The sequence below is a fragment of the Hippocampus comes genome, unplaced genomic scaffold (assembly GCF_001891065.2).
Source record: "Hippocampus comes isolate QL1 unplaced genomic scaffold, H_comes_QL1_v1.1 scaffold185, whole genome shotgun sequence".
Classification (NCBI taxonomy): domain Eukaryota; kingdom Metazoa; phylum Chordata; class Actinopteri; order Syngnathiformes; family Syngnathidae; genus Hippocampus; species Hippocampus comes.
The window spans coordinates 315,712-329,026 of record NW_017805931.1 but is presented as its reverse complement, the minus strand read 5'-3'; the positions used below and the strand labels follow the sequence as shown (position 1 = coordinate 329,026).

Sequence of the window (13,315 nt, the reverse complement as noted above, 5' to 3'; positions counted from 1 at the left end):
AATGCGGCGGCGAGCCGTGCCTTGCGGGCCTCGGCCCCAATGCGCCCCAAAAAAAGAAACGAAATTGCAGCCTTTGCGATTTGAAAGGCGCATTCTACTCTTGCCAGGTGATTTGAGTTGGATACATTGCCGAATGCGTTTCCCTCCAGTTCATAGACCTGTGTATTCTGCTGGGATGCGACTACTGCGGCACCATCAAGGGCATCGGTCCCAAGCGCGCCATCGACCTGATCAGGCAGCACGGCAGCATCGAGGAGATCCTGGAAAACATTGACCCAAATGTAAGGCTGCTCAAGTTAAAAAGCTTGCTCGCGCCCCGCTTGGGCGCTTGACTCCTTCTTTTGCTTTGGTTTTGGGGACTATGTAGAAGCACCCGGCTCCAGACAACTGGCTGTACAAGGAGGCCCGCGAGCTTTTTCTCAAGCCTGAAGTGGTGGATTGCTCCGCGGTGGAGCTCAAGTGGAACGAGCCGGACGAGGGCGGGCTGCTACGGTTCATGTGTGAAGAAAAACAGTTCAGGTAAAACCCGAGCACGCGGCCGCCCCTTTTGCATGAAGCCGATTTAGCGGCGACGGGCTGGTCGCAGTCGATCGCGGCGGCAATCCAAAAGAAAAGCGTCCTCGGCGCAGGATGACGCGCTCGTTGCTCACATGAACGCTGTAAATGTGTGTGGCTGTAGCGAGGACAGGATCCGCAACGGGTGTAAGAAGATCGTCAAGAGTCGCCAGGGGAGCACGCAGGGACGACTGGACGCTTTCTTCTCGGTCAGCGGGTCGCTGTCGTCCAAACGGAAGGTATTGGACTACCGCTGGTTGTCTCCATCCCGATTTGTTTATTTTTATTTTGGTCAATGATTCGGGGGTCGGCTTCATTTCGCTCGCTCAGTCGGCTTTATTTCGATTTAGTGTCTCGAGGAGTTCACTGCCTCAGAAGTCTGCATGCGGCAGGGTTTTCGTAGCTTGGGATCTTTCAGTCTTGCTTTTATTTCATTTCGACGTTTCAATTCATTTCGTTTGAAGAAGAAGCTTGTCACTTTTATTATTTGATTAGGGTTTGTTTTTTTTAATAGATCTAGTATTTTTGGAGTGTATGGAAAAAAGCTTTCCAAGTGTTGCGTAAGACAGGAAACTCCAATTCTCAAATCATGGTATAACAAGGACGTTATTTAAAATGAACGGTCAATGAACAAAAGGCATTTTCGCGACAGTAATAGGTTTAGTTAGTTTTATAAATGTATGATGTCGTTTGTTTTTTTTAAATTCCGTTCACATACATGTTTTTTCCATTTTAGTTTTAGTTATTGCTCTGGTTTTCGTTCACTGTAATAACCTTGGTTGGCTAGAATTCGGGATGTTTTGAACGCTTAAAAGACTGCCAGTCAGTGTTTACAGGAAGTGAACAAACATCTCTAGCTGAGGTAGATAAAAAAAAATATATAACAGTGACATTAATTCACGGTTCATATGCTAATTTATCTGGTATTTGTTTATTTGCTATTCCCAATGATAACTTCAGGGGTGTTTGTTTGAAAATGAACTCTTGATTTTTCTCCGATGAGACACAAGATCACAGTTGCTCTGCGACCAACTTTTATCTGCCTCCAGGAGCCCGAAGTCAAAGGATCTGCTAAAAAGAAGCTGAAGACTGGAGCCGCGGCGGGAAAATTCAAAAAAGCCAAATGAAAGCCGGGAGAAAGAAATCGTCCGGTTAATAAAAGCATCATTGGAGTTAAAGTACATGTCAACGTTTGACTTTTTTTTTTTTCTTTCCTCTTTCAAGCATGTTTAAAGGCTCTTGCTTATACGTATATCTCAAGGAATAAATGCTCGTTAAAACAAGTGTCATTCTTTATGTCTTCCATTGAGTTTTGATAATGTGGCCAAACACTTTGGACTCCGGTATTTTTATTTTAAACACGGGCCAGGTCAGGTCATTCATAGATAAGTTGAAGTTCAAATCAGATTTGCACGCTCTATCCACGCTTGCGGATTTGTCTGTCTTTTTCGGGGACTTACTCCCACATTGCATGGCCACAAACATTCATGTTAGGCAGTGGCAGCCGGTGAAGTTTTCTCCTCGGGGCGCTCTCATCACACGAAATGAATCTTAGGAGCCCCTCGAAATGAACAACATCATCATCAACAGCGAACGTTCATCACAGAGATGGCTTGACGTGTCCTTTTGACACTAATTTCCCGGTCGCGATTTGAGAGGCTGTCACCCGGGATGCGAGCTGTCAGCAAATGCAAAACGCCACTCCGTCAGACAGGGCGGAAATGTGGGCGACTCGCGCCTGTCAGAGCCCCCCTTCGAATCAACAGAATCCGCCAACGAACACCAAGAAGCACCAGAACACAGAAAGCGATGGGAACAAATGGAGCAAACTTACAGCTCGATGGACGCGCGGCTCGTGGGCAGCCATGACTTGCGAAGATGAAGCCGTTCGGACAAGACAAGTTCAGTTCCTCCCCCGGCGGGATCTCCAGAGAGACGCTAAGAGGAGGACGTTGCCGGGCATGCTCGGTGCTCACACAAACAAGGAAGTGCGAGCAGCGTGTGCAAGCCCCGCCCACGTTCGGGCGCCAATCACCAGCCGGCGGCCTCCAGCTGAGGACGCGTCACGTGTGCAAGTGGCAATGCCGCGAATTTCAAAATGACGTCTTCCTTCGAAGGCGTATTGATGATTCATGTATGTCTTCATGACAAGAACAATTACTCATTTAAAATTTATTTTATTATGTGACAGATTTTACTGCATTTCTTCTTCTTTTTTTGCCACAATGACTTGGAGGCACTTACAAGATATCATTGCACTGCATTGGGGGAAAAATATTGCATAACTCTAATACCTAAATAAGAATAGATCACAGTTGCATTAATTGGTCCGCTTTACAATTCAAGTCACCTGGAATGATGCAATAAAACCATTTCATATAAACGATTATGAAGATTCTGTGTAGGAGCAGATGTAGCGCGGCTCTATGCGGTGGTTTTTCAAAGAGCCGCGTAAAAATGTACTTCAAAACATCTTTACGGGTTAGACCCAATGTGACCCTGCACAAAAATATATAAATTTTTTGTTTCGATACAAAGGTCTTTGGGTTACAGCTTGTAAACATTTGGGTGTCCTATTGATGGATCTGGATCCATCTCTTGTGACTTAAGATGGCAGGAGCAATATAGCCTCCATCCCAGCACCAACAGCAGAATTGTTGTCAAGTAGGTGAGGAAGTTATTTGCATGACTGAATGATGAGCTTTTCCTGCCACATGCCCCTGAAGAAATTTCCCTCCACGGCGGAGGTTGGGCACAAGCCATCGGTGGGCTTTTTCTCTCTCGCTCACACACACACACACATACATACACACACAAAGGTGGCCTCCATTTAGCCAACCTCTTAAAGGCACAAATATTTTGTTTAAGCGAGGCCAACGTTTCTGTTCTTCAAAACGCAGCGACCACAACATTAGGTACACCTGCACAACTCAAATGGCGTCAAGCATAACTAGCAAAAAAAAAAAAAAGTACGGTAGCTTTTTTTTTCCATCCGCTGTCGCTTCCTACACTACATCAGTTCTACAGAATACAACCAGAGTGATATAATGCAATTACAATTTGAACTCAATGGAATTTAGGCACGATGATTGGTGAAGGCGGGTGTACCCAACGTTGCGTCGGTCTTCTAATGCAGGTTTGCCCCCGAAGCGGGTGGTTGCTGACTCGCCGCGGGCTTTATTGGGCGTGAACCCTCTCCTCCAGAGCCTTGAGCTCAGCCTCCACCTGAGCGGGCAGATCAGCCCCCACCTGCTGGCTGAAGTAGGCTCTCAGCTCTTTGGTCTCATTCTGCCAGAAGTGCCGGGGCACCTCGAACAGGGCGCCCATGTCGACGTCGGCGCCCAGCCCCCGGGTGTCGATGGCGCCGTCCTCCGGCAACCAGCCGACGGGGCTCTTCTTGGCGCCCTCGTCGTGGCGCTCACGACCGCAGCGCTTGAAGATCCACTCCAGCACTCGGGAATTCTCGCCGAAGCCCGGCCAGAGGAAGGCACCGCTGGCGGGGTCCTTCCGGAACCAGTTGACGTGGAAGATCTTGGGGAGGTGCGTCGGGGCCTTTCGCGTCTCCATGCTCAACCAGTGAGCGAGGTAGTCGCCAAAGTTGTAGCCAAAGAACGGCCGCATGGCGAAGGGGTCGTGCATGATCACCTTCCCTGAAGGGAACATGAAACCACGTCGTCTTGATGTCCGATGTGGACATTAGTGCGCACGTGCGCGTTACCTTGGTGCTCGGCGGCCGCCGTGGCCTCAGACCTCATTGCTGCCCCAACAAACACGCCGTGTTGCCAGTTGAAGGACTCGTAAACCAGAGGGACTCCTGATGACGACAACATTGGAGCGGCGGAATCACAACAGGCCACTTTGATCACATTTAAGACCTCACCATCACAAAAAATACGTCACCGCTCAAGGTAGCCAAAATAGATCCGATTTGAGAAAACATTCAAATAATGAGCGACAATATTCTTTTACTGTGATACATCGCGATAGTTTGTCTTCCGATCGATTATCGATAGACCTCCGCCAAGCATCGAGGTTTGAAATGAAGTTAAGGCCGCTACGAAAGGCGCCTTCGTCATTCAATGCTTATCGAGCAATTACTTGGCGGTCTGCGAGGGGCGCGGTGAGCACAAGATGCCAGCCAGGCGAAGGAGACGAACAACGGGAGAGAACATGGCTGAGGGAAGCGTCAAAGGTGTGGCTGCATTTCGCATTTTACAACCAAGGCCCAACAATCTTAATTGGGGTCAGCGCCCAAGTGGAGACTTTTGGAGATGCACGCAAACCAGATTCCACCCTGAAGATTCATGAAATGAGAAACACATGACCACAATTTGGCAAACTGGAAAGCGTTGATTTGATGTGGGCACAAGCACAGTCGAAGCCGTTATTTCTCTATTTGAGGGTGGGATGAAAAAAAAAAAAAGTGGGCCAAATCGAAAGCAAGCAAAATTTCATCTGATGTTGGCCTCTATTTAGAAACAAAAATCTCTTTGTGAAATGCTGCCACGCGGGGAGATGTTGCAATTGGGCTGTGCCAGCACAACACAGCCAAACCTCACGCCGCAGAATTGACCAAGAAGAAGACTCCCCCAAAAAAAGAAAGAAACATCTGCTCTCATAACTAGTTTCGCTCAGCAACATGTAATTTGATAGTCACGTGTATGGATCAAGAGTAGATTGGCAAAGAAGCCATGCCCTCCCCTGGGGGAACACACACACGCACAAAAAACAGGCAGTCTGCCATTTTGTTTTAAATTTCAGACTACGAATCTTTAAAAAAATAAATAAAAAAATACACGCTACAAAAATCGACCTGTGTATACTGGACAGACGAGGGGCACGAATTAGCAAGAATTTTTGAGTATTCAAGAGACCGCCTTTCAAGTAAACCCTGGATGCAAAATGTTTACAATTCAAAACAGTTCCCAGGCTCCTTAGTGGAAGCCAACAGTCTGAAATTTGGCTCTTAAACGGGACAACGATTTGAAATTAGACCGTGGTCAAATCCAGCTTCTTTCATCTTCGGCAGCCGCCTCAAGTCAAGCCCCTCCTTTCTCTCGAGCGCACTAATTCATGCCTTGGTCACATCGCCGCTGTATTACTGTCATGCACTTGCCTTTGGAATCAGCCAATCCTCCATCAAGCGTCTCCAGTGGGTCCAGAATGCCGCCGCTCGCCTCTTGAGAGTTACTCGGAAGCGGGAGCGCACCACTCCCGCTCCGGCATCCCTTCAGTGGCCCGTTTTAGAGTTCTTATTTGTTTTTCAATCTTGAAAGGGCCTGGCCCCACCTGACCTCTCGGAGCCCCGACGCACCCGCCCGGTCGGTGCCCCGGGCCTACTTTTTGCTCCTTGTACGGCACTTTGCGTACAACGGTGGCTGTTCTAAAGTGCGCTAGATATATATACGCTTGTGCGGAGCGGAGATATCCTCATGAAAAATGTGTCCGATATCGTCGGCAAAGAGCAGCACCTACCTTGCGGCCTCCGGCCACCAAAGATGATGGCATCGATAGGAACGCCCTCTTCGCTCTCCCACTGAGGGTCAATGATGGGGCACTGAGCTGCCGGCGCACAGAAGCGCGAGTTGGGGTGGGCGCAGGGTGTGCCGCTTCCTGTTCGCAACAAGGGGGGGAAAAAAACAAACAAACAAAAACCATTTGTCTCTTCCTCATTCAAGCTCAAATGGAACCGATTCTGAGGACGGTTCGGATGACAAACGGGGCGTCGGTGTTGCAACGAGTCGCAATCGGCGCGCCGTGGCTGGCATGTTACCAGAGCTGCGCTGGTCAACGAAAAGGCAACTTTTGCATTACGTGGGGAATCATTTGCCACAACAAGACCAGGAAAAGCCCCAGAGAAGCGCAAGCCTTGGCCCCGACTGGAATCTGGACCCGTGTTTCACGCGTGTTGTCGCGCACCGGCAATTTCAACATGCACATTGACCCGCGCTCAGAACAAACTTGGCCAACCGCGTCACGCTGCAAGAAAGCGGCCGGATGCGTTCCAGGGTCGGAAGGCTTCCGATGAACTAATACGAGGGCGGCACGGCGGCGCAGGGTTGGAGTCCGTGTGGCCTTCCTGTGTGGAGTTGGCGTCTTTTCCCCGCTCCTCCGTGGCTTTTCTCCAGGTACTCCGCTTTACTCCCACATTCCCAAAACATGCGTGGCAAGTTGATGGAAGGCTCGAAATTGTCCCGAGGTGTGAGTGTGAGCGTGGACGGTCATTGGTCTGCGTGTTCGCCCCGCGATGGGTTGGCGACCGGTTCGGGGCGTGCCACCGGTTGAAGGGTGTCCCCCGCCTACTGCCCGAAGACGGTCGGGATAGGCACCGGCACGCCCGCGACCCGCCCGAGGAGAAGCAGATTAGAAAACGGACAGAGAGATGACCTGATGCCATAAGATTCAGGTCAAAACTTCCGGCGCGCACGTCGAGCCGACACGCGGCGGGAGGGAGAGTACGGCAGAGGACGGCGGCTCTTTCCAGCCGATGACGATACCTTGCTTCCAGGTTTTGCCGTGCCAATCCGTCAGCGCGACGCCGGCCTCGGGGGGGTCGAGCCCCTCCCACCATACGCCGCCATCGCTGGTCTCGCCGACGTTGGTAAACACGGTGTTTTTGGCGATGGTGCTCATGGCGTAAGGGTTGGTCTTGTCCGAGGTTCCCGGGGCCACGCCGAAAAAGCCGTTCTCGGGGTTGATGGCTCTCAGCTTTCCTGCGAAACGGAGGGCGGGTGAGCGGGCGCGACGTCGAGCGGAGAGCCGAGTCCACCTCCTCTCACCTTGCGCATCGAACTTCATCCAGGCGATGTCGTCGCCCACGCACTCCACCTTCCAGCCCGGCAGAGACGGTTTCATCATCGCCAAGTTGGTTTTACCGCAGGCGCTTGGGAACGCCGCTGCCACGTAACGCTTCACTCCCTGAGGGTTGGTGATGCCCAGGATCTGAGGAGGACATTTGGGTTTTCATTTCTCCTACTCTATTTCAAGTCTTACTTTCACAACAGGTGATAACCCCCCCTTTAAAAAAAAAAAAAAAAATCTCCAAAAGCTGATGCGCTCGAAAAAAAGTAGTCACTTTTTTTCTTTGTAATCATTTCGGTAACAAACGGGCGTCTCACCAGCATGTGTTCCGCCAGCCATCCTTCATCCTTGGCGATGCGTGAGGCGATCCGGAGGGCGAAGCACTTCTTCCCCAGGAGGGAGTTTCCTCCGTAGCCGCTGCCGTACGACAAGATCTGCCTGGTGTCGGGCAGGTGAGAGATCAGCACCTTGTCTGGGTTGCAGGGCCACGCGTTGACCAGTGGAGCTGAAGGTGAAAATCCATCATCCGCCGGCGTTGGAAAAGAGCGTAAAGAGCGCGCGTAACTTTCATCCGGACGGCTTCGGCAGAACGAGCACTCGGCTTTTCCTTTTGCCGGAAGTCGTGAAATAAGCATCGGGTCATGCGATGCCTACCTTTGAGTGGGAAAGGCCGCCCTAAGGAGTGCTGACAGCGGACAAACTCCACCCCCTCGGCCAGTTTCTTCAGAACAGGCGTGCCCATGCGGGTCATGATACCCATACTGGCCACCACGTATGGCGAGTCGGTCACCTTCATCAAGGACAACCCTTTACTTTTGACTTCCGAGAACTAGACATAAATCTACACACGCAGTACTGCGGGGTGGTGGGATTTTCATGTCGTACCTGGACCCCGTATTTCGCAAGGGTGGAACCCACTGGCCCCATGCTGAAAGGAATAACGTACATGGTGCGACCTGGAGAGGGATGGAAGAACACACGCACAAAAAAAAAAAAAAAGGCAGGTCATTGAAAACATCGTGATCAAGGTCATGTACGGCGAGTTCCGGCAAGGTCGCCGATCGGATTCAAAAGGTGAACCCAGCAGGCAGCAATTGAAGTGCTGGGTGTCATGGCGAGATGGGCAAAAATCATTTCAAGAGTCACTAAATGGCTCCGTTTTCCCTCCGATTCGATTCAGCACTCGTCAACTTTCGCCGCCCGTCACCTGATCACGTGAGGTAGCTGCAACGGGCTCAATAACGCGGCTCACCTCTCACGGTTTCGATGTTTCACAATTCACATTTTCTTTCTTTTTTTTTTTTTAATGGGGGTTGGGGGGATCCTTTGTTTTTGTTTTGTGGAAAATGTAATATTGGAAGGTTATGGGGGGAGGGGTTCGAAAAATAAATCAAGACTTTTGCTTTGTTTTTTTCCCCACCATTCACCACTAGATGGCAAACGCGGCGTAGCTGCTCTTCTACTCTGTGAGTAGGCCTCCTTCATCATTCTTGGCTAATTTGGAACAACACGCGGGACAAAGCCAGATCATAATCTGAACATTTCCAGTGAGTTGATTTTTATGAAGGAAAAAAAAAAATGCACAAAATGAGTTCTTGCACTTCATGCAGTTTTTGTGTCGTCTTTGAATGGTCATTTATAGGCGAAGGCATAATTATTCCATTCTGCGGTTGCTCAAACCCTTTGTTGTGGTATAGTCGTTTATTTATGCACGGAGGGGAAAAAAGCGCATCTTTTGCTGGTACGTCTGCATCTTGTCCACAATGAAAATGACATTTTTGTTTGGAAGCGCGTGGTCCGACGCAGGTACGCCGTAACTTTCCCCATCCCCGTTTTACATGCTAACCGGTTAAAAAGCACGACTGGCGCAACACCTCGACAAAGAGACACGGCCCAATAAAGAGGAGCCGGTGTTTTGCAACATGCCTGCCATGCATCCGGGGAAGCGCTCCCGTCTCGCGCTCTGCCAGTCGGACTCGCTCATCCAGCTGCCCAGTTGGCTCTTGGCTCCTCCGGCGGGGATGGGGACGGTGTCTCTCTGGCTCTTGGTCACAATCACCGTCTTGCTCTCCACCCGAGCCACGTCTTTGGGATCCGTGCGCGCCAGCCAGCTGTCGCAAACGGAACAAGGTGTCGCCGCCGCACCGAGATGAAACTTTTCAACTCGCGCACTGCGGGGTGGAATGCGGTTTACCAGTTGTCATATTTGGGGAGTTTCTTGACCATGCCTTCCTTCTCCAGGTCCGCCAGGATGCGGGCCGTCTCCTCGGGCGTGCCGGTCACCACCTGCACGCCGCTGGGCTTGCACTCGTCCGCCGCGCTCTTCACAAAGTCCGCCACGTCAGGGGGCAGCGAGGGGATGGAAGCCAGCGACCGAAGCCCCGGCCTGCCACTTACAGTCCCATTTCTGAAACAGACGTTAGGTCACGGCTTAGCCTTTACTCATGCGGGAGTCTAGCGGAAGTCAAGTGGCCGCGCATCGTTACTTCTGCGCCGCACATTCGACGGAGGATTTGACCCGGCACGTTGGGGCGCAATTTTGATCCAACATGGGGGACTGAGGTGCTCAAAACAAACCATACTGCCGAGTTAAAGCTACCAAGCATTGTATTAGCTGGCATTAAAAAATGAGCAATGGCTCATGACCACGTTTAAGATCCGATACCGAAGCTGACACTGCAGCCTCAAGGATCGGCCGAGAGCGAGCCGACCGATCCGATTCAAGTCAAGGGCATAGGTAACGCAGCTCGCCACCGCCCGCCTCTGGTCGTGGCCAACCATCACTGTTTACCGCAACCAGTGTTGCGTAATAGGCACTTCTTTGGCGCCTCACCCATCAAGCAAGGCTCAATCCGACCATCGCATCGCTCTGGAGTTGGACTCGGTGCACAAAGAAGCCATGCCTGAAGAACGAGGCGCAATAATGATGCAAGGGAAGAGTTCAGTTCCGCTTCGTTACGTTACCGCAATTCCCCAGATATCAAAATGCCCCATGATAGAATTGTTCCTCTCCGGACACGTCATGATGCCGAGAAGCAGACGCAACATCAATCCGATCTTGGCCGCATGCCGCCACACGTGGCATAGCGGGAGTAACCCGAGCATGCACGGCGGCACGCGAAGCAGAAAGACAGACACTCAACGGTCACGCTCGCTTTTCCTCCAAACGACCACCTGAGAGTCATCGCAATCGCAGAGGACAAGGAAGCGGTGAGGAGAAAGAATGCAGAATGAGGACACAAGTCACTCAAGGAGCTTCCCATCCTGATCTTGCCAATCGAGTTTTAAGAGCACAGCAGTTGACTGCCATGCAAATGCCGGCCAAGATGAGTTTATAATCCTTCAATATTTGATGTGTCCGCTTAAAAACAAAAAAAAAAAAGACATTGCTTTGGCACACAAAATGCTCTCCAACCAGTTTCGCGCGAATCAGCATCATCTTTATTGGCCAGGTATGTCGAACACACAAGGAATTTGTCTCCGGTAGTACAGGCCACGGTAGTATTATCAATAACGAGCAACTACGATAAACAAGGACATGGCAAATCAGTCTGGAAAAGACTTTCCGTAACGCAAGGGGACCGTCGTGCAGGAGTAGCACTCAATGACAGCCGTGAGACAATGTGCAAAGTCTCAAGCAGAGCTCAAGTGGTCAGTGGTCGAATAAAGTACTCTGACAGTTGTGCAGTTGGTGCAGAAAATCGTTGCGCCATGATTTAAGTGAGCGGCGGCAGCAGCTAATTGGAGTGCAACACTAGGTGCGCAATTACACAAAGTCCTTGAGCGCTTTCAAGTGCCTGTTGCCGCGGAATATAGATCAGTGACGATAGTTCAAGTATGTGCAGAGCTGGAGCTACGATGATGATTGCGGTCACGCCGTTTCATCTACGGTGGCCTATGGAAGTTGTTAGCAATCAGTAGTTGAGATGAATCTAGTTTTTGTTTATTGTCATTGTCAAAGAAAGGCAATCTGGAGTGCCGAGAGCAGCATTTTCTAAACGGGGCCGATTACACGATACAACTTAACACCTAATAATTGGCTACACTTTTGTAACATGACAACTTCACGTGGGCTGTTCTGAGCGTTAGTGGGTTAAAGGTGCTTCAGGTGTTTGTTTTGAGAATTGCGTGGCTGGGCCGAATCAACTCCTTTCGAGGGCTCGATGTGGCCCACGAGCCTTAGGTTCCACGGGCTGTAATTTGCCTACTTTGAGCAAACGAAGCGTTCGGGGCTCTTTTTCAGCAGGCTGGGAGCACAAATAACCGCGACACGAATCAAAATAGAAGCCCGCCTTTCAGAGAGTCAAAATGAACTAAAAATCACACCGAATATGTCAAGTCAGTAGGGCTTACCTTCGTATTATTCCCAGGAATCGGCACGACATCTTTGGTTGCAAACAAACAAAAAGTCAACTAAGTAAGTTAAAAGAGTTTTTTTTTAAAAAAAAAAGGCAGAGCAACAGCGAGCTCGGAGGCGAGGGATGGCAGCGGTTGGTCAAAGTTGGTCGCGGCTCATATCTCTACTCGGAGGGGACCTTGCACTTTGCTCTGCGTGAACATTGACGCCGACACATTGATGTCAGCAGCGAGCTGGATGTTTCAGTCGACCTCGTGGCTAAGCAGACAGACGACCCCCCCCCCTCGCGTCCTCTTTGTGACAGTCGGCCGGAGCTTTTACAAAGAGTCCAAACGCACCCGCTCTTTTCGAAAATGAACGAGAGCTCAAAAGGCGTCCGCGAGCGGGTTGCTTCCGCGCAGGTTGAGTCCTCATTGGCGTCTTTTGGCTTTCCTTTTCGCTCCCTCCCCCCCGACTCGGGTCGAACCGGCGGCTGGCTGGCTGACGCAAGTTTCCAGAGTTCCTACAGCAGAACGTCGTATAGGAAAAGAGGCCGAGAAGCAACGTATACGCGCTTCAACCCGGAAGTGGATCTTCAACATGGGCGCAAAAGAAAAACTTCTGGCAACAGGCACCGAATACGACACGCCACGCTTGCTAACCGGTTTTTAGTCATCGTTGCGGTTTTGTCCTGTCACGGCGTGTGGGTTGTTTTGGGATACTCAAAATGCTTTTCAGGAAGGGGGGGGGGGGGCTTCACGTTGCCTAATGTCCTTTCCTAATGCTCACGTAAACCTGTAAAGATACGGCAACAATGACCCCAATATTTGGGATTTTAAAGATATGAAGCCTTTTCCTCCCCATGCTCCAGGGATGGGCTTCAGCATTGCTACTGAGAGAGGTGCCTCGGGCCACTAACTTGCCAACAAGATGGAGACAAAAATGCCATTTTCAATTTGGACAAATGACGTGTCGGCCCATTGAGAGTGAAAATCCACGTCGAATTGGATAAAAACGTATGATGGCAATGGAAATTCACTGGGAAAATTGATTAGAAAAAAATAAGAAGCTGATAAACCTCCGATATGCGTTTTCCACAAAACCCGGGCCTTCTTCCCCAAGGAATGAATGCCGGCATGGGGCCGCACGCAGCCCGCGAGCCACCAGTTGCCCATCCCTGCCATCGATGCTCACAATATTGAAAACATTTCTCCTGGGAGAAGCAAAATGTACTGTTGGGAGACCAAGCGGTAGGAAGTGTCCGGGGGGGTGCAGGCAGAGGAATATACAGTAGATAAGAAATAAACACGCAACTTCATGGCTGTGTAGAATTAGTCGGCGCAACAAGAAGATCGCAACTATTCTGTGGTGCCGTGCAATAGCTTTCTTCTGAAAAAAAGCGCCCTTTTGACAAAACAACAATTTCTTCTTTTCAGACTAGTTGTGCAGTGTTGTCCATTGCTTTCAGAATCGGTTGTGCTGGTCTATGAAGCTTGAACTCAATGAGCAACCCGACAGCGTTTTTAGACAATCCGATTTCAAATCGGCATACTTGCTAAAGGCTGCAAAACCACGAAACCAACAATGCTCATAGTATACTCAACATTTGTGCCACCGCTTTCT

At 50.3% G+C, this 13,315-nt stretch overlaps 2 protein-coding genes and 1 long non-coding RNA gene across 3 annotated transcripts in view; 1 reads left to right on the top strand and 2 right to left on the bottom strand.

The window, feature by feature from the left end:
• Window positions 1-1,838, top strand: part of fen1 (flap structure-specific endonuclease 1) — a 23,220-nt gene extending 21,382 nt beyond the window's left edge. The window contains exons 8-11 of the mRNA XM_019890028.1: window positions 150-281; window positions 368-519; window positions 680-794; window positions 1,605-1,838. Of these exons, the coding sequence (XP_019745587.1) occupies window positions 150-281; window positions 368-519; window positions 680-794; window positions 1,605-1,682 (477 nt within the window). The 3' untranslated portion in view covers window positions 1,683-1,838. The remainder of the gene's footprint in view (window positions 1-149; window positions 282-367; window positions 520-679; window positions 795-1,604) is intronic.
• Window positions 1,753-2,395, bottom strand: LOC109527893 (uncharacterized). The gene is made up of 2 exons (XR_002170597.1): window positions 2,320-2,395; window positions 1,753-2,286 (listed from the first exon to the last, which is right to left on the bottom strand). It is a non-coding gene; the product is annotated as an uncharacterized LOC109527893 (long non-coding RNA).
• A 320-nt stretch (window positions 2,396-2,715) lies between these two features.
• Window positions 2,716-12,426, bottom strand: pck2 (phosphoenolpyruvate carboxykinase 2 (mitochondrial)). The gene is made up of 11 exons (XM_019890009.1): window positions 11,710-12,426; window positions 9,551-9,763; window positions 9,283-9,467; window positions 8,242-8,312; window positions 8,011-8,146; window positions 7,674-7,861; window positions 7,335-7,497; window positions 7,053-7,268; window positions 6,031-6,168; window positions 4,274-4,369; window positions 2,716-4,205 (listed from the first exon to the last, which is right to left on the bottom strand). Exons 1-11 carry the CDS (start codon window positions 11,739-11,741, stop codon window positions 3,733-3,735), a joined length of 1,911 nt encoding a protein of 636 aa, XP_019745568.1. The 5' UTR covers window positions 11,742-12,426; the 3' UTR covers window positions 2,716-3,732.
• Window positions 12,427-13,315: the final 889 nt, after the last annotated feature.

Excerpts from the sequence above, each read along its gene's own strand:
- pck2 (XM_019890009.1), bottom strand. The coding sequence starts at position 11,741 with ATGTCGTGCCGATTCCTGGGAATAATACGAAG. Across the intron at positions 7,498-7,673 it reads GGCTGGCGGAACACATGCTG|ATCCTGGGCATCACCAACCC; the intron begins GTGAGACGCCCG and ends TGTCCTCCTCAG. Across the intron at positions 4,206-4,273 it reads GGCGGCCGCCGAGCACCAAG|GGAAGGTGATCATGCACGAC; the intron begins GTAACGCGCACG and ends TGTTCCCTTCAG.